This window comes from Cetorhinus maximus, chromosome 7 (genome assembly GCF_964194155.1).
Source record: "Cetorhinus maximus chromosome 7, sCetMax3.hap1.1, whole genome shotgun sequence".
Lineage (NCBI taxonomy): Eukaryota > Metazoa > Chordata > Chondrichthyes > Lamniformes > Cetorhinidae > Cetorhinus > Cetorhinus maximus.
Window position 1 is genome coordinate 132,374,723 of NC_135885.1, and position 20,045 is coordinate 132,394,767.

Sequence of the window (20,045 nt, forward strand, 5' to 3'; positions counted from 1 at the left end):
TAAATCTCCCCTCAATCTCCTTTGCTCCAAGGAAAACAACCCCAGCTTTTCCAGTCTAACCTTGTAGCTAAAATCCCTCATCCCTGGAACCATTCTGGCAAATCTCCTCTGCACCCTCTCAAGCACCCTTACACACTTCCTAAAGTGTGGTGACCAGAGCTGGGTGCAATAGTCCAGTTGTGGCATAACCAGAGCTTTAGAAAGTATCAGTATAACTTCCCTGTTTTTGTACTCAATGCCTCTATTTATGAAGCCTAAGGTCCCATTTGCTTTGCTAACCACTCTCTCAGTATATCCTGCCCATTTCAAAGTTCAATGCACTTGCACCCCCAGGTCCCTCTGTTCCTGCACACATTTTAGAATTATATCATTATGTCTAGCTTGCCTCTCCCTATTCCTTCTGCCAAATTGCATCCCCTCACTCTTGTCTATATTAAGTTCCATCTGCCCCTTGCCTGCCCATTCTGCTAGCCTCCCTTTCTTTATTTTTCTGTACCTTATTCAGCATTGAATTCACCCACTTTAATTTCAGCCTTCTTCTCTATCCTAGTGCTGTTAATTTCTCAATCTGATCGGTTAAGGAGGTATACTGCTGCTTGTATTATTCATTTCAGCCCCCAATGTTGTGTTTCCTTTGCTGCAATGTTATCAACTTGCACTTTCAGCAACTTGCCTCTCAAATATTTTAAAAACCTAAACATACAAGGGTAAGCCTAACTAACCGTGACACTATTAGATGCCCTGTCACAACAAATTAGAGCACACACACTTGTGTATATATACTTCAATATGTAGAGGCTGCAATGTTCTTTCCATCACACGTCTGACCTAGAAATCTCTCTCGCTCTTACCCCCTGCAATTGGCATGTGTTGAAAGGGTTTGGAGGAAGGGTTTGATACTCAACCTGTTTGGTCACGTTATGAATGCACTTTTTTTGGCCATCAAGTCCTGGGGTGGGGCTCAAACCCAGAGCTTCTGACTTGGAGGCAAGGATGCTACCCACTGCACCATGAGCCTCCCTGTGTATGCATACTTCAATATGTTTCAACACACATGCACACGCACACACACACACGTATGCATACTTCAATTTCTACAACCACTTAGCGGATTCTGATGAATTGAGTTTGCCAGTCTCAATCCAGTTCCATGATGCCAATGACATACAATACGAAAGGTCATTACCTGAAATGTTAATTCAGTTTCTTTCTCCACAGATCCTGCCAGACCTGCTGAGTATTTCCAGAATTCTGTTTTCACTTCAGGTTTCCAGCATGTGCAGTATTTTGTTTTGTGTTGTTGGCGTAAAGCAAGCTCCAAGTTAGCAGAGCTTGGCAATCTTACTCAAAACTGTCACAGGACGGTTTGTAGATGAAATCAAAAAATGAGTGAATGCTCTTAGCTAGGTCAAAATCAAAGGTTCTTAATGTTGTGTTTGGCTCCAGTGTTGCATTAAGGCCTGAAATATAAACTGCTGCATTTCCTAGCATGCACAGATCTCAATTTGATCAGCTATGTGTATTTATATATTACATGTGTCATAGATTTTTGTATAGTCAATTGATAACCTAAGATGAGGTATAAAGACTAATTATAAAGAATACCAACAAATCTGGAAAGAACAAAATAGAAGTAGTAAGCCATATATCATGGACTAGCCAACGCTAAACTTGAATGTTAAAAGCATGGAAAATTGTGGAAGGAAAACTATTAGAGGTAAGTAGTTACACGGTTTTGAGCTCTGAGAAAAGAAGGGGATGGTAGTAGAAGACTGTATATAACCCTTGATTTCAACACAGTGAGGATGCAGAGAAGAGGAAAGGCATTTAGAGCTCAAAAGAGATCAAAAGGAACAGAGGAAAGTTCAGAAGAACACAGGCGACAGTGGTAGTAATAAAAAGTGAAAAGCAAGAAGAGTGCGGAGGCTGAAGTTGACAGGGATTGCTTACTGAACTATAAGCCTTTTCTAGCATTTTATCCAGTATTACAAGAAAGAGTTGCCAACAGAACCTCCCTAAGATATGGGAGCAATAATCAAGTCTTTGTCAGGGTTGCACTTAGGAGCCATGTTATTGAGAAAAAAAAAGGTGTTTGTCACAAAAGAAATAACTGCAATTCTTGGAGGCAGCATTCATAAATCAAGAGATGCGAAAGTGCCATTTGAGGTCAAAATTGATCATTTTACCAGACACTTTCCAATAGAATTATTCAAAGAAGGGATTTTACTCCCACAGTGAGGACAAGAGTTGATGAAAGATGACTGAAGCTGGAGCCATTGTTGGAAATAGATGACAGGAACTTATTAGATTTACAAGAGACATGAAGGAACTTGGTGTCAAAATTTTAATTGCCCAAAGGAAAAGAACAAGGTTTGGGGCTTGTAGTATAAGTAGTCTCGCCCGTCAGGGGCATGTATTGGAAAGGTGGGCAAAATACCATTGAGTTAAAACCAAATGTTTTTTGAGATATTGAATATGCATGAATAGAATGAAAACATTTGCTAAAATTAAAAAAGTACTGGATGATGTATAAAAAAAAGAGGAAGGGAAAGATATGTAAGCTAGGCCAAAGCATAAAAGTGACCAAATGATCTGATATAATTTTGTGTATGTATGAATATAAGGTATTAGAAAGACTTTGAATGTCAAATAATACTTGAAAAAATTAAAAGAAAAATCGAAATAGTGATTTTCAAGTAATTAATGGAATACATGCATAATTAAGAACAACAGTATTTCCAAATTGGTCAATTCCTTTTTTATTAACACATTACAGTTCATTAATAAACTACCTCTGTACCAACATATTCTCTTGCTAAATATTCATGCATTAGTACATAACACATTTTACTTAACATATTCCTCACATGCAAAATATCATTTCATATGGGAGCTCTTGTTGCTTGCTTCCGACAAATGATAGTTAGATTCATCAGAATATTATCCCTGCTAATGCACTTGTTCTCAGCACGGGATTTTTTAAGATCTAAATTCACTGTCAGTTGCATGAGGTGCTGAGACTTTAAGGCAGGTTGAGCTATCAAAGATTTTATAAAAGCTATGGTCTTCAATTTCACTGTATATTTCTTGTGATGCAATTGCGAAACTAACAGTTCAATAAAGTAATAAATCACAATTGAGCATCTCAGGTTAACTCTCCAGTGAATATAAAAGTTTGCACTTCTGCAGATGATGTAATATATATGTGGTATTCAAGAATTCTGAACATATGATGGTCATGGATCTATTGCTTCCACTTTCTTTTAAAATCCCAACTAACCTAAACCATGTTTTTGTACATTGAAATCTAAACTATCTTTAAAAATGTTAAAAACGGTGGGCCAGATTTTCATTGCATGCAGCATTCAGGTGTGGTGTTACAAATAGCAGAACCATGAATATTTTCTTATTTTGCTTTTTGCTACCATGAGCAGGAACAAGGAAAAACAGAAGGTGATTTTAGCTCAAATCACTTTCAAGGCTGCCACCTGGTCCTGATTACTCCTCTCTGAAATCATAATTATCCCTATCAGTTACGTGGTGAAAATGTCACAACTTCATTGGGTAGGCATTTTTGTGAGCATTTTTGAACGATCTTGTCAGTGATGTGAAGAGAAAGGTTTTCTGTCAGTACAATCAGCTGTAAAACTATTACTGCAAGACGAAAATCTGGCCCAGATTGTTTGTCACATAGATATCCATAATAATTGAAATAAAATGCTAATTTCATTTACAGATTTTCTTTACCATATAGAAACATAAACCTCCCTAAAGCCACAATTTAGTAAAGAAATTGTATATAAAAGAGATGTTCCTTTTGAATTCCTGCTGCCTGCTGTTAAAGAACTCTTTTTTTTTCAAATTACACTTAAGAATAATTTCATAAATCTTCAGTTTACCTGAAAGCTAATAGTTAAAATTCAGAAACAGCATAATATTTAACTCATAACAGTGCCAGCTTCTTAAAGATGCTGTGTTGTCATAGTAATTAGGGTGGTGCTTGACACAATCATCAATGTCCCGATGTTACTGTGAAGCAAATTGTGTCCCGCAATACCATATTTACCGCAAATATTTGAAATTTTAAAAAAATCATTTTGCCAAATAAGTTGTGGTGCTAAACAAACCATTTCTGCAGCACTAGTTATGAGTTGTTACTTCAAGAACTGAGTAGGCCTGAACCCTCCACTAATACGCATACTACCCTTTTAATATATTGGATCTGTTTTATTTTCAAATCCTGTAATATTGCCTTGGAAAACTGAATTTATTTTTGCATTACACATAACACATGGAAGATTTCAGTTCTATTAATACATGTCATTTTACTTTGTCAGCTAACCTGTAGATCTTTTATCATTTGGGGATCGCATGCTACTCTCTAGATACAGGTAGAGCACAATGCTTTAAAAAAAACACAGAATAGTTATCCATTTGCAATGACATAGGCTGGTGAACATTGTTTTGTGAAAGAAACCACATTGGATCTTATTGTGCCTATTTAAATTTACAGTGATCAAATAGAGAAATTATTTCATGGCTGTTCTTTAAGCAGCGACTTCACTTTCACATGATGCAGGTTCTTTGTAGCAATTTGCCCCCAGAACATAATATATAAGGAGTAGTTAGGAAATATAATCCTTATTTTGAAATAAAATCCAGAAATTATAATTAGAAAAAACAATTACAATTTATAGAAGAGATTTTTCTGAAATTCATAAAGCAGTGTAAATATATCCTCCTAACCCCAATAGATTTCAAACTGTAGAGTTGTCGTTGTTCGGTTGATACTCTTGTCTGAGAGTCAATTTAGTACGACCGTTGCACTGCAAAAAATGTAGAAATGTTCTTCAGATTTAAAAACCATTAAAATATTCCTTTGTGCATGCTTGTACTTGCAAATGAAACATAAACACATTTTATCTTAAGGGATAAACATAATGGCCTGGATTTTGCAGCACCAATGAAGGCAAAACTATCAGCATTTGCTGCTCCTCTGGAAAGGACAACATTGTCTGGAGTTCCGCGCATGTGCAATTAAACACAGAAAGCCAGAAACTGTTTCTGTGAGCCTGTGCTTCTCCATTGGGCGCACTGTTGAAGTCACCATAGATTTCAATTTAGTATAAATCACTGAACTGAGGAATCCTTGCCTTTTTATGCTAATAACCTCACTGTAGAAACCCTTGAAAAAATTACACCTTATTGAATGAAGTGTAGCTAGTTTTTTAACAATGTACTTAAGTTCAGAATGATGAATGAACAATCTCTCTGACCCTGAAGGACTAATTTTACATTTATGGGATATCAAATTTCTCCATTATGAAACAATGCACGTTTTTAAAAATATTATTTTTCCAAATTTGTTTATGATAATTCAGCTTCTACCTTGATCTCATGTGTCTGTCCCAATCATTTCCATCACTCTCCATAAACTGGTATTACAAAGTGAAGGCTAATCAGTGCATTTCACTTCTTAGCTTGCTGTCTGTGAGAATGCTTTGATGTGATTGGTTGCTGGTGTGGGAGAAGTGGGTTCTGGTTAGTGGGACACTGGCACCAGGGCTGGGGAAAGTGGGGGCTGTACCATTAGCACTGTCTACACCTGAACCATGCTGGGACAAGTGTTCTTGCAAATCACATAATTAGGGAAGAAGAGAGCATTTTAAACTAAATCGTGGGTGGAGGGGATCAAATGTGAGAAGATGTGGTATATCAAAGAGTGGAGACAAGATAAGAGATTAATATTATTAATATGGGAAATAATAAACAGACCATGACAGGAAGGGACAGAGAATACAATTCTAAGAGTAAACCAACAGATAAGGCTAGAGATTACAAAAATAATAAAAGGACAAAGCATAAGACTCTGTATCTGAATACACGCAGCATTCAAAACAAAACAGATGAACTGACAGTATAGAGATATTATAGATAGTATAGAGATATATATAAAGTATGATAATAATAGGCAATATTGGCTTTTTTTAAAATTACTCGTTCATGGGATCTGGGCGTCACTGGCTAGGCCAGCATTTATTGCCCATCTTAATTGCCCTTGTTCAGAGAGCATTTTTAAGAGTCAACCATATTGCTGTGAGTCTGGAGTCACATGCAGGCCAGACCAGGTAAGGACAGCAGATTTCCTTCCCTAAAGGACATCAATGAACCAGATGGGTTATTATGACAATCAGCAAAGGCTTCATTCCAGAATTTTATTAAATTCAAATTTTGCCATCTGCCATAGTGGGATTCAAACCTGGGTCCCCAGAGCATTACTCTGGGTCTCTGGAATACTAGTCAGTGACAATACTACTACACCACCACATTCCCTGCAGGGTAGCATCGAGTGGGACCAGAATATTGAAGGGTATGTGACTTTTAGGAAGGATAGCAAGTTAAGAAAAGGTGCAGAGATGGCTCTGTTAATCAATGACAACATTAGCATAATAGAAAGTTCAGGAAACCAGAATAAAGAAGCGGTTTGGGTACAGATGAGGAAAGATAAAGGCAATGAGTCACTTTTCGGAGTGGTGTACAGGCCTCCAAACAGTAATCACATGGTAGGATGGGGATCAAAGAAGAAATAGTGCGCGTTTGTCAGAAAGGTATGACAATTGTCATGGGGGATTTTAATCTACACATAGACTGGAAAAAAACAGATGGGCTAAGGTAGCGTAAATGACAAACTCAGAATGTTTTCAGGATAATTTCTTAGATCAGCACATTCTGGGAGCAGAATATATTAGATCTGCTATAGTGCAACAAGATAGGATTAATTAATAACTTCACAGTGAAGGTGCCCCTAAGCAGCAGTGATCATAATATGGTTGAATTTTGCATTCAGTTTGAGGGAGAGAAGAGTGGGTCTAAGACTAGTATTTTAAACCTAAATAAGGGCAATTTTATGTGGCATGAAAGCAGAACTAGTGGAAATGAACTGGCAATTGGATGGCAGGTCATAAGATTGAATGAAATATGAAAAACAGTGAAGAATGACTAAAAGATTAATAAGGAGGGAGAAACTAGAGCATGAGAGACAGCTAGTTAGAAATATAAAGACAGATAGTAAGAGTTTCTATAGATATTTTAAAAAGAAGAGTTAACAAAGTAAGCATTGGTCCTATAAAAAGTGAGGGGTCTTGGGGCTTACTAATGGAAAATAAAGAGATGGCAGACAAACAGGTATTTTGCATCGGTCTTCACTATAGAGGATATAGGTAACATCCCAGGAATAGCTGGAAATCAGGAGCTGGAAGGGAGGGAGGAACTCAAGAAAATTCAATCACCAGGGGAGTGGTACTTAGCAAACTGTTAGAACGTGGGTTGACTAGTCCCCGGGTCCTGATGCATTTCATCCTAGGGTATTAAACAAAGTGGCTAGTGAGATAGTTGGTGCATTAACTTTTCCAAATTTCACTAGATTTGAGGAAGGTTCCATTTGATTGGAAAATAACTAATAAAATTCCTTTATTCAAAAAGGGAGAGAACAGAAAGCAGGCCACTTTGGGCCAGTTAGCTTAACATCTGTCATAGGGAAAACGTTAGAAGCTTTTATTAAAGATGTTGTAACTGGACACTCAGATAAATTCAAGGTAATCAGGCAGAGTCAACATGGTTTTGTGAAAGGGTAATCATGTTTAACCAGCTTGAATATTGCTGAAAAAGAGATATGTTGAAGCTTTCCGTTTTGCACTCATCAGGACGCAAGAATATCAACATAAGGGAAAACAACAATTTATGCTATATGAGAGGAGAGTGCTGATTGGTTGCCAAGTGGACTCTGATTGGTAGAGGTATTGCCATGGAGAATGCACCAGTGATGGTGACTGAGTTAACTGCCAAGCATTGTTGAAATTTAAACCAGGCAGCTTGACCCTGATTGGTTATGGCATTGTCCTGAGGAACGAGCCAGTGAATGGCTGTCACTTATTTTGTTTAGCTGAAACAGGCACAATGTGTGTTCTTTCTGTCTGCAAAGAGCAGGGCACTGTGTTTATTTTATGTATCATCCAGTACATGCAAATGCGCCACACTGCGAGCTCAACTGACAATCATAAATTGGTTGTCAGCGTAATTCTTAGCACACTGAGGATTATTTAGCAAATGTTGTCCAATCACGGAATCATATCTAATGTTGGACACTGTGTTTTGAGTTTTGCAAGCACGTGCTGATTGGGTAAGGTCTGTAACTTGCCTGTTGCAAACAGCAGCTGGAACATGGTGTCTGATATGATCCACCAATCTTTGAGATGTATGTCCTACATACCTAGCATCACACCGACACTGAAATTCATATACCATATTACTCATTTGTGTGACAGGCAGAACATCTTTTTGGCTTGATGGCAGCATCCTGCTAGTGACGAATACCACTCTTGTTGCTACTGCATAGTAGTAGCATGAAACTGCTAGCGTCACCTGTTGCTCAAATTTTTGAGATGCCTTGACCTGCCAGAGTAATTTGAGGTAGACTGGGCACTTTTCAGGGCCAAAAATGATGGCCTTAGGCCCGTTCATGAGTTTGTGTGATGTACAGTGCAAAATGACCTGATTAGGATAGCCATTATCCCATAGGATGCCTTTGATGCATCATATTTCAGCATCAAGCTTGCATGGTGATCAAATGGCTCAGGCCCTATTTACAAGGTTGCTGATAAGACCAATCTTATAGCGTGTGGAACTGTGAGAATCCCAAAGCGTATATTGACCAGTGAAGGTAGGCTTGTCATAGACCGTGGTAGAGAGCCCCCTGGCAGATTTGTCAACTAGTACGTCAAGGAAGGGGAGTTCTTTTGACTGCTCCATTTCAAAGGTAAATTTGAGTGCAGGATGGAGCCCACCAAAACATGTAAGGAAATTATTACATGCAGATTTAAATACAGCGAATGTATCATCAACATAGCAGAAATATGCGAGGGGGTAGGAGGTTAGGTGTCATTCCATCGAAGACACATTTCTCATGGAACCCAACAAAGATGTTTGTGAGAACTGGGCCTACAGGGGATCCCATTGCAACACCATCTATTTGGGTATACATGGTGTCATTAAAACTGAACTTAACTGCATGAGTTGCTGAGTTCATAAGCTCAATGAAAACTTATTCACATAATGGTGGTGGGTCTAGATCACCACGATATAGTGCTGCAGCACAAATATCTATGGTCATTAAATGGAACAATGGTGAATGAGTCAGCAATGGCAAATGAACACATGGACACAGCATTGCTATCAATATACAAGTCCTGAACGGTCTTCGCAAATGTGAAGGAATCCTTCATTGTGTATGTGGAGAACTTGCTCAAAACTGGTTGTAACAATTTGCTCAACTGTTTTGCCAATTCATGTTGTGCAAAAAACTTTTGTGTGTCTTGCGCAGCCCAGGCATAAGCAGATGCAGCAAGCTATGAGGATGGACCCTGTCATATAAATCACGTGGCAGCTCATCACTCATATACGAGTCCATTTTTTTAGCGTGTTTTCAAACAAGGCTGTCTGGTCATGTTGAGCGACAGGTCCAATGGATACGAATTTGAACCTGTCATTAAAATGGAGTGCATTTTGTTGATATAGCCACGCTTGTTAAAGATGGCTATTCCCGTCCCTTGGTCAGGTTTACTGATGTGTATCTGTGGGCTGGTCTTAAGGCCTCGGAACGCTGTAAGACATTTACGTTGCATGTGGAAGTCAGGCAAGTCATTCAGAATCCCGCAATATGCGTGTGCCAGATCAGCTAGATGCGCTTTCAAGGATTCAGCAACTTCAGTGGACGATGGTTTGTGGCAGGACAGTTGGGAGTAAAAGAGTTCGAACTCAGCAAATACCTCTTCCTGCCTGATTTGGGATGAAGGCACACCAAAATTGAAACCACGTGCAAGAACAAATTCCTTGCTTTCTGAGAGTACATGGTCAGAGAGATTTGTTATGTGTTTAGTGACGTAATTAATTGTGTTGCCAAACTGCATCTGCTTAAGTGGTTTGATGGTGCGGGCGTGCTTCAAACAGGTACTGTTTATGGTGTGGTCACCTATTGAAGCAATATAGCAGCATAAATGAATAAAATCGAAAAATGAAAGAAATTTGCGTGCCTCAGACCAAGCGCAGTGTAGGTCATGGCTTCAATTAGTAACCCTATTACCAAACTATAATTGGTCTTATCAGCAACTTGTAAATAGGTCCTGAGACATTTGCTCACCATGCAAGCTTGATTCTGAAATAGGGTGCATCAAAGGCATCCTGTGGGATAACAGCTACCCTGATCAGATCATCATCACGCAAACCCATGAATGGGCCTAAGGCCGTCACTTTCGGCCCTGAAAAGTGCCCAGCCAACCTCAGATTATCTGGAAGGCCAAGGTATCTCAAAAATTTGAGCAACAGGTGAAGCTACGTGTTTCATGCTGTACATACATTGTGCCTGTTTCAGCTAAACAAAGTAAGTGATGGTCATTCTTTGACTCATTCCTCATGCTTTGACCAGTCAGGGTTAAGCTACCTGGTTTAAATTTCAACAATGCTTGGCAGTTAACTGTCAGTTACCATCAATGGTGCATTCTCTATGGCAAAAATTCTACCAATCAGAGTCTAGTTGGCAGCCAATCATCACTTTTTTTCTCATACAGTATAAATTGTTGTTTCCCTTTATATTTGTATTTTTGTGAAGTGTCCTGATGAGTGCAGGATGAAAAGTTTTGACATATTCAGCAATACTCGAGTCCTGTACTACCAAATGACTATTTAATCAATTTATTGGAGTTCTTTGAAAAAGTAACAGGTTCTGTGGATAAAGAGGAACCGGCAGATGTACTGTACTTAGATTTTCAGAGGGCATTTGATAATGTGCCTCAAAGGTTATTATGGAAAATAAAATCTCATTGTGTATGGGTTAACATATTGGCTTGGATAGAAGATTGGCTAGCTAACAGGAAACAAGAGAGTAGACATAAATGGATCATTTTCTGGTTGGCAGGATGTGAAGAGTCATGTGCCACAGGGATCAGTGTTGGGGCCTCAACTCTTTAAAATGATGTAAATGATTTGGATGAAGGGACTAATGGTATGGTTGCTAAATTTGCTCATGACCCAAAGATAGGTAGGAAAGTAAGTTATGAAGAGGACACAGGGAGACTCCAAAAGGATATAGATAAGTTAGGTGAGTGAGCAAAGATCTAGCAAATGGAGTATATTGTGGGAAAATGTGAGGTTGTCCATTTTGGCAGGATGAATGAAAAAGAGGCATATTATCTAAATGTTGAGAGATTGCAGAGCTCTGAGGTGTAGAGGGATCTGGGTGCCCTAGCGCATGAATCGCAAAAGGTTAGCACGCAGGTGGAGCAAGTAATTAGGAAAGCTAATAGAATATTATCATTTATTGTGAGGAGAATTGAATACAAAAGGGAGGCAATAGCGTAGTGATATTGTCACTGGACTGGTAATCTGGGAACCCAGGGGTATTGCTCTGGGGACCAGGGTTCGAATCCCACCACGGCAGATGACCGCAAAACCATTGCCGATTGTCATAAAAACCCATCTAGTTCACTAATTTCCATTAGGGAAGGAAAGCTGCCGTCCTTACCTGGTCTGGCCTACATGTGACTCCAGACCCACAACAATGTGGTTGACTCTTAAATGCCCTCAATACCAGGGCAATTAGGGATAGGCAATAAATGCTGGCTGAGCCAGCGATGCCCACATCCCATGAATGAATGAAAAAAAAGTCGTTATACTTCATTTATACAGGGCATTGGTGAGACCACACCTGGAAGACAGTATGGATCTCCTTACTTAAGGAAATATGTAAGTGCACTGGAAGCAGCTCAGAGAAGGTTTACTAGACTCATACCTGGAATGGACAGGTTGTCTTATGAGGAAAGGCTGGACAGGCTAGGCTTGCATCTGCTGGAGTTTAGAAGAGTAAGAGGCAACTTGATTGAAACATAGAAGATCTTGAGGGGACTTGACAGGTTGGATATGGAAAGGATGTTTTCTCTTGTAGGAGAATCTAGATCTCAGGGTCACAATTTCAAAATAAGGAGTCACTCACTTAGGATAGAGATGAGGAAAAAACTCTCTCTCAGAGGGTTGTGAGACTTTGGAATTCTCTTCCTCAAAAGGTGGTTGAGGCAGAGCCCCTGAATATCTTTAAGGCAGAAGTAGATAGTTTCTTGATAAGGAAGGGGATGAAAGGTTATCAGAGGTCCACAGGAATGTGAAGTTGAGGTTAAAGTCAGATCAGCCATGATCTTATCGAATGGCTGAGCAGACATGAGGGGCCAAATGGTTTACTCCTGCTCCTAATTTGTATGTTCGTATGCTTATCCTGCTTGAGGACATCACAGTTGCTAGACACCTGGAGATTCCTTCAACCTGGTACCAGATTCAAACTTAGGTTGGGAAAGGGGAAATCCATACTGCAGAGACTACTGGATCTTCATGGGCATCTTTCCTCGAGGTCAGCGACAAATTCTGTCACTTTATCGCTGACAGCAAAATGTGGGCCAATAATCTACACACCTTTCATAACAACTTTCATAAAACATCACTGCAAACTAGACTACTTCTCACACAAGTAGCCTGAAATGTGATTTTGTTTTTAAGAAATCCATGTGTAGAGCCAAGGTCCATAATACAATGGAGAAGAGTGGAAAAGAAAATGGAGCAAATTAGTAAGTAATGGTTAAGTGGCACCACACTTGGATTTTAAAGGCTTGAAGATTGTTAGAGGAAGGAATGGCAAAATGGCAAAGGATTACACAAAATTTTGGGAAAGAATGGGGTAGATCTTGATTTTGTGTAAAACAGGTGATGGTGAATCAGCAGCTCATTTTATGTCTCTTCCAGCTTTTATTTCCATTAGCCAAGGGTGGGGAGAGATGCAAAATGAGAGACCAATTCACTGACACCCATTTTACACTACCGCACAGAAGTCAAAGTCTACTCCAGTGAGTAGAATTAGGAGACTATGAAATAGGCCTTGGTTTTAATAAGATAAAATGTGTTTAGAAAAACACGTAAAAAGAATAACCTTTGGCTCAGACTTATTCCATGAACTTTGTGGCCTATTGTTATATTATGCTGAAAAGGTATCATAGCACTAGGTCAATAGAAAGCTTTTTGTATGTGCAGCGACTGTGTTTTGTGTTTTTTCTGCATGCAGCAGTCAGCAATATCATTACATGGCACAGGATTCCAGCCTGGTTCAATAGAGAATAGTCTTTGTGGCAATGCAGGGTCACCTTTGGCCCAACTCATGAAGCAAACTGGATCTTTAAGAGGGGTTATAATATTTTTCACAAGAGAACTAACATATTTGCTCTGAAATTTCAAATTGGTCAGCCTAAGCAGGGGAGTATAGAATTTCCCTAGCTTTTCTTTTTCAAGTACGGACAATGGGATGGATAAAAAGAAATAATGTTCTGTACTTTCAACAATTTTTAACTGTTCCTACAAAAAAGATCAATGGACGTTTGTAGCAGCACAGCAGGAGCCCAAAAGTCAGATGGTGATTTAATTTTCTTTCCAAAAAAAAACATGGATGTTGGGCCAATGTATATTGGGCTATGTGTGCAGTTGGTGTCCAACTATGGCAGCCACCAGCCTAGTTCTTAACTTTAAATGAACTGTCCAGAAATTTCAAAGTGTACAAAGTCTGAGTTTTCTTTTTAAAAACCCCACCCGCCACAGGACTGGAAATTCCCACCCAAAGTCGACAGACCTTTGGCTGGTCCTCAGATTTTCCATCCTGCTGTGATGATTCCCGCCGCAGGAGGGACCGGGAAATCTTGGCCATAATTTTTTTGTTTCCTTTCTGTCATGTCTGTATCTTATGTCGCAGAAGCATTGCTCCATTAACATTAAGGTTTTCAAGAGTTTTCACCAGCAGCAAACCAAACATCAAGGAGTCGATTTGAAGTTCAACCATGGTGGGATACAGGCATCTGTGGGCTGACTGCCCAGTGGCAGGAAAATCAGGCTCGTTTTCCACCTCTGACGAAAGTTCAAACCAGCCCTTAGATCTGAAGTCAATGTCCCAGATTTTGGTTCCGTCCCTGTCCTCACCCACTTCTGGGCTTAGGAACAGGCGACGACCTTGCCGACTGCTAGGGTTGGCCAATCTGGTAGGTTGCGTTTCCGGGGGGTTTCACCCCATGGCCTCCTGCCTCCTATCACCGTGCCCCCGCCCCATGCTCCTGCCATTGGTCCACCTAACATGTCCAACCTCAGAGCAATAGGTCAATAATGGCAGCTACCATTGCTGAAGCAGTGTTGCAAATGTTGAGGCCCCATCTGAACCTCTCAAACGGACATAAAAGACCCCATTGCACAGTTATGAAGAAGACCGAGGAAGCTCTTGGTGTGCTGGCCATGTTTATCCCTTGATCACCATCAATATAAGATTTTACATGGTCAGCACCTCATTGCTGTTTGTGGGAGATTGCTATGTGGAAACTGGCTGCCACATTTCCTAAACTAGAATTAATTTTGACATCCTTGCATTGAAAATGGCACTGGATCAACAAAAGTTTACATAGATCAGCAAGGATCTTATTTTCTTGATGGGCTGAATGGCCTCCTCCTGTTCCTATGTAACATTTTGCTTTTTGCTTTCTGTCCATTCTTGTGATTTGGGATAGCACCAGCTTCTGCAAACTGCCCCACAACAGCTGGAGTTTTTAACTGAGATTTCAACAATTAAAAGAGCAAGATTTAATATTTTTATTAATGACAATTAACTCTGCCACTTACTCTTTAATTTATCGTAGCAGGGTTCACAGTGTACGGTACGATGGTGAACCCAGAAGTTGTCTCCAGCACTCAGGTTTTCAAGAGACGAGTTGCAAATTTGGCACTGTAGTAAAATAAAACATAATTATAATTATTCTGTGAACTGCAGTGAACTTCTTTGCAATCAATTAAACCATTCCAGCAAAGGCAAATTAAATATGAGCACACTTTTTCTTGTGTGAGGCACAGACTGGAACTGAATGATCTCCTATTATGTCACTCACATCTGGTGCAGGTTGAAGTGTAATTGTGATATTTAGTTACAATGGTGGAGTTGTCTATAACCTTTTCCTATAGCACCGATGTTCAAATACACTTTGGGGTGGGGGTGGGGGGGGGCGGCGGGTGGGGAGTGGGAGGTGGTGGGGGGCAGGTTTAAAATGCACAGCCTATTTGGGGGAGATGGTGGGAGTCATGGTAATGTCACCAGACTAGGAATCCAGAGATACATGTTAATGCTCTGGGGACATGGGTTTAAATCCCACAATAGTAGCTGGTGGAATTTAAATTCAATTAATAAAATCTGGAATTGAAAACTAGTCTCAGTGATGGCGATTGAAACAATCATTAATTGTTGTATGAACCCATCTGGTTCACTCATGTCTTTTAGGGAAAGAAATCTGTTGTCCTTACCCAGTCTGGCCTATATCTGACTCCAGACCCCCAGCAATGTGGTTGACTCTTAACTGCCCTCTGTTACGACCAGGTGAGGACAGGTGTCAGGACTTCCCCATTTTTTCCACTCCTCGATTGATCGTGAGAGTTGTTTTTTTTTTAATTTATAAGTGTGAATGTGTCAGTTCAGTATATGTACTTAACTATTTTTGTGCTGATCGCAAAGGACTCAGTCTGACAGGCTTTCTTGAGTATAAACACAAATGGGGTAAGGTTTTATTGTACTAAAAACCTACCAAGGTAAGTATATTAAAAAAGGTTAAGGTGGTAAACACACATCCCAACCATCGCAACACACACACACACACAAACATGCAAAACTGTAAGTTATACAGCAGAGGAGGTTAACATTTTGCCAAATTAGATTCAATACTGAAAGGCAAAAATAGAGAGTTCACTGTTTATGAGTCCTTCACTGTTGTTTGTGATTGAGGCAGTTCTTTAAAGATGGTCCTTGTTTTTTTCTCCCCTGGAAATGCTGTTTTGGAATTTTGAATCCTCCTTTAGAACTTCTCTGGCTTTTGTCCCCAGTATGACGTAAGCAGGCAGAGTCCCTTTCAATTGAAATTCTCTATCTCGGTGATGAATTCCAAAATGTAACAGAGATAGGGTCTTGAACTTGAGAGAGATGGTGTTACTGGTCCATTCTGCATATTTCTTCTTCTGTTTTGTCTTCTGCAGACTCGTTGCTTTTTCTATATCTACATCTGTAAGGTGGGTGCTGTGTCATGTGACTGGCCTTCACTGAACAGTTATTGTCCCCTCTGGCACTGGGATTCTCTCTCAGCTATTTTTAGAAGCGCTACAAACCAAGGGTGGCCTTCAACTAATCAGACGATTAATTCCTTATATCCTGTTAGCCATTGTGATAGCCAAAGGTGATTGAATATTAGTCTCTCAGCTAATCAAGATGCCACCGAAGCAGAAAGAATCCTTAGCACCCTTCTTGTAGAGCTTTGTTAGTTTATCTTTGTTCCTAGTAGTTTTTGTAGTCAGAAAGTCTAGTTGCCCATTGCTCTTGTGTTTTGGAGCGATAATGGAAGGTGTGAAGTCCAGCAGGAAAACTGCCTATAGCCATATCTCCCAGCAAATCCTTGTTCGGAAGTTTGCAGATTTGGCCAATTTATAAGTCACTTGATTTCTGCAGCAATTTTAAAGTTGGTGTCTTTGCTTTGCAGAAGTTCTTTTACAGAAGTTCAATGTATATGTAACCAGCTGATGAAATCAAATATTAAACTTCCACATGCACATGTTCAGAGACACCTCTGAAGGCCTAGCAAACCATTCGGTTCAAGGCCAATTATGGATGGACAACAAAGGCTTGCCTCACCAACGATGCCCACATCACATTAAAAAACAAAAAAAAAAACTGAGGTCAGTTATTGGTTAATAGTTGGGAAGAGATTCTATGGATTGGCAGATGGTTGTAAATCCCCAACTCATTCTATTGGGATAGAAGCAAAATACTGCAGATGCTGGAAATCTGAAACAAAAACAAAAATATCTGGAAAAACTCAGCAAGTCTAACAGCATCTGCGGAGAGGAATACAGTTAACGTTTCGAGTCCGTATGACTCTTCTGAAGAGTCATACAGACTTGAAACGTTAACTGTATTCCTCTCCGCAGTTGCTGTCAGACCTGCTGAGTTTTTACAGCTATTTTTGTTTTTGTTTCATTCTATTGGGAAGTGACTAGACCAACATGGTGAGAAAAACTGTCAGGAAATACCCGGCTTGTTTTCTCTTTTATTTGAGAAAATTTTTCTAAATTATGTCTGCAGTTTAATGTCTGAAGAGAGACAGATGTATACTTGACTTGTAACTCTTTCATGTAGATCAGGCTTGTCCAACCCACGGCTGGGATTCTGGCCTCCAAGCCATTCGATGTGGCCCCTGGAACCACTGTTCAAAATGACGGTGAGATGGGTAAGTGAAGTTGAAGATTTCTGCAAGGGGCTCCTCGTCCAATCACATGCCATCACTTCCTCATGTTTGCTGCTGATAGACATACTAGTGAGCCTAACAACAGCACATGTGGGAGAGAAACAGTCTCTGGTTGGGCAAGCAGCGATCACCTGTGGCACTAAGTGTGCTGGGGAGACAGAAAGGATATCAGGGCCCAAGGAGAGAAGGTGCTGTGGAGCCGGAGGAGAGAAGTTGCTGCGGGAGAGAGAGAGAGAGAGGCCACGGGGCCAGGGTGAGGGGTGAAGAGACTTACTACTGGGGGTGCATGCGAGAGGGAAGGAGAGAGTGAGCGTGTGAGTGAGGGATAGAGCGTGTGAGGGAGGGAGTAAGTAAGTGTGTGTCTGGCTCACTCCCAGTCTCAGGATTCTCAGTCACCCTCACCCCCACACACCAACACATATTCGCACCCACTCTCAGTGGGTGAGGGTGAGTGAATAAACACCCTGAGACTGAGAGTGAGCTGGACACACACACTTTTACTCTCTTACACGTTAATGATCATTTTTCATTCATTACTCTTTTTAAAAATGATCAGTTTATTGCTTTGACATTGTTTTCTTTTTGCTCAGAAGTTGTTTCTTTTCTTCATATTCAACTATTTTTTGAAATTCATGTATCTTTCCGAAATCTGCTCATTGGCCCATTGAGTAGGTAAGAAAATGGAAAAATGCTTCCCCACCCCCAAAAATGCAAAAATGTTGGGCAAGCCTGATGTAGATGGTTAAATAGACATGGAGGGGTTAATTTTGACTTTGGGTCAAATTCTGCTTCTTGTTATATACTATCAGCCAAAGTCAAAATTATGCAGAATGTTAGACTGTGCATATGGGTCTGTGACTCCGCACACGGGGGTTTCTTGACATTGACCAAGTTGCTGAGGGAAAGATTAATCCAGAGTAGATATTCCTTGAGTGATAGGGAAAAGGTTGACACAACTCACCACGCTGCTGTGTACAACTTAGTAAATGGTCTGAAAACAATGCTAAAGTTCAAATTACATTATTTTTTTGTGAGTTTTAGCTATTGCAGTGCACTAATCTATAAGAAGCAGTTTTATTACTCTACAACAGTGTCTTATACCTTAAAGCATGCTGCATGGCAATTAATGTTCAGTTCCTCCAAGATCATTTTTGCCCCCTGGTTGATGGGTTTGTAGCATTGGCTGCACAGGTTTTTTTCCGTGGATCTCCTGCAAACCAAACACCAGAGTTTAATATGAGGACAATTAAACACGTATACAAAATTACTGGCAAGGTACTGGATGATCACCATTATTGTCTGCCCTTGTACTCAACATGAGCCACCTGCTCCAAGACAAAAGGAGCAAGGAGAGAAAAGCAAAGGTGAAAAAGGAACAAAGTGATACTTTTATATTTTTTCTAATAACGTTTGTCATCCTGCGTGGTGTCACATTTAGTAGTATAGGGTGAAAAATTAATAAACTGCAACATATTTTTGTAAAATGTCATTAAAGATGAAAATAAAACACATGGGCACCACACATTTGCCATTGCCTTGTGCTGGCCACTGATATGAACCTTCAGACTGTTCCCTATCTGACCTGGAAGTGCAAAGCAGAGGCTGTCGCATTTGCCAACAAAAGAGAGAAACCATAAGGGTGGGGCAATCATGCTTGGGAAGACCATATCATGTGCCGACCCTGTCAGTTTCAAGCATCGTTTCAGGTGGACAAGGGAGAAGGAAGTAAAAAAAAAAATCTAGGAATTAGAGAACAAAGTTACCCACATAACAAAGACAAAGGGCTGAATTTTCGCTACTGAGGCTGGTAGCTCAAGTCAGGAAATTTCCCTGCTCGCCGCACCCATCTCGATAGAAAGTGCCCCAAAAGGTGTGATCTTTCCTGTGGGGGCGGTGGGATGGATTCAGGCCCTCTGCCCCCTGCAGTAGAGCAGAGGCGGCCATGGGGTCGGTTGAGTACTGAGGTGGGTTGGTTAGAAGCCTGGCTTGGTTTTCTGGTATTTCATCTCAGTCGTTTGGTTACATTTTAGGCTCTCTAGCCCTCATCCCTCATACCTCATCACCCCTTCCCCCATCTACTGCCCATGCCCTCATGCCAACTCAATGCCAACTCATGACCCCACTCACCTTCAATGGCCCCTCATACCCTCCATGCCACCTCATGGCCCATCCACCCAGTATACATAATGTATGGAACCAATGAACTCTGTAGTGACAATAGCACATGTGAAACTGCTTAAAAATACTGCCCAATCGTAATTATTTGACCTTCTAAAATTGTCGATCAAACAGACTATTCAAGTATCAATGGCTAGTTTTAAGCACTTCACAGCTCTTAATCCTATGCAAATAAACATTACAACACTGACAAAAGATATCACAGGAAAAATAACTTTTTATCACAACACAAAGGTGTTAATCAAGTCAACAGCTCTCTGCAGCTGTAGAAACAAACTCTACTCACTGATCCTTTTATGAGTCTGGGCCCTCAGACAAGCAGGCATAATGAGGGTCCATTGGGTGGCAGCATTAATTGGCATTGAGTTAACATGGAGCAGACGTGGGTAAGACTTTTTGAAGTTACGTTTCAAAGGGTTCCCAAATCTAGACTGTGGTCCACAACCTCCCTGAGGCCTATAAACC

The 20,045-nt window shown here is 40.3% G+C and overlaps 1 protein-coding gene across 8 annotated transcripts in view; it reads right to left on the reverse strand.

Annotated features, from left to right (window-relative positions):
* Window positions 1-4,207: 4,207 nt before the first annotated feature.
* The window catches only part of scel (sciellin), a 108,254-nt gene continuing 92,416 nt past the window's right edge, over window positions 4,208-20,045 (reverse strand). For all 8 annotated transcript variants that reach the window (XM_078545954.1, XM_078545955.1, XM_078545956.1 and 5 more), the window contains 3 exons: window positions 18,504-18,612; window positions 14,746-14,848; window positions 4,208-4,826 (listed from right to left, as the gene is read on the reverse strand). In XM_078545954.1, coding sequence (XP_078402080.1) covers window positions 4,810-4,826; window positions 14,746-14,848; window positions 18,504-18,612 — 229 coding nt within the window. In that variant the 3' untranslated portion in view covers window positions 4,208-4,809. The remainder of the gene's footprint in view (window positions 4,827-14,745; window positions 14,849-18,503; window positions 18,613-20,045) is intronic.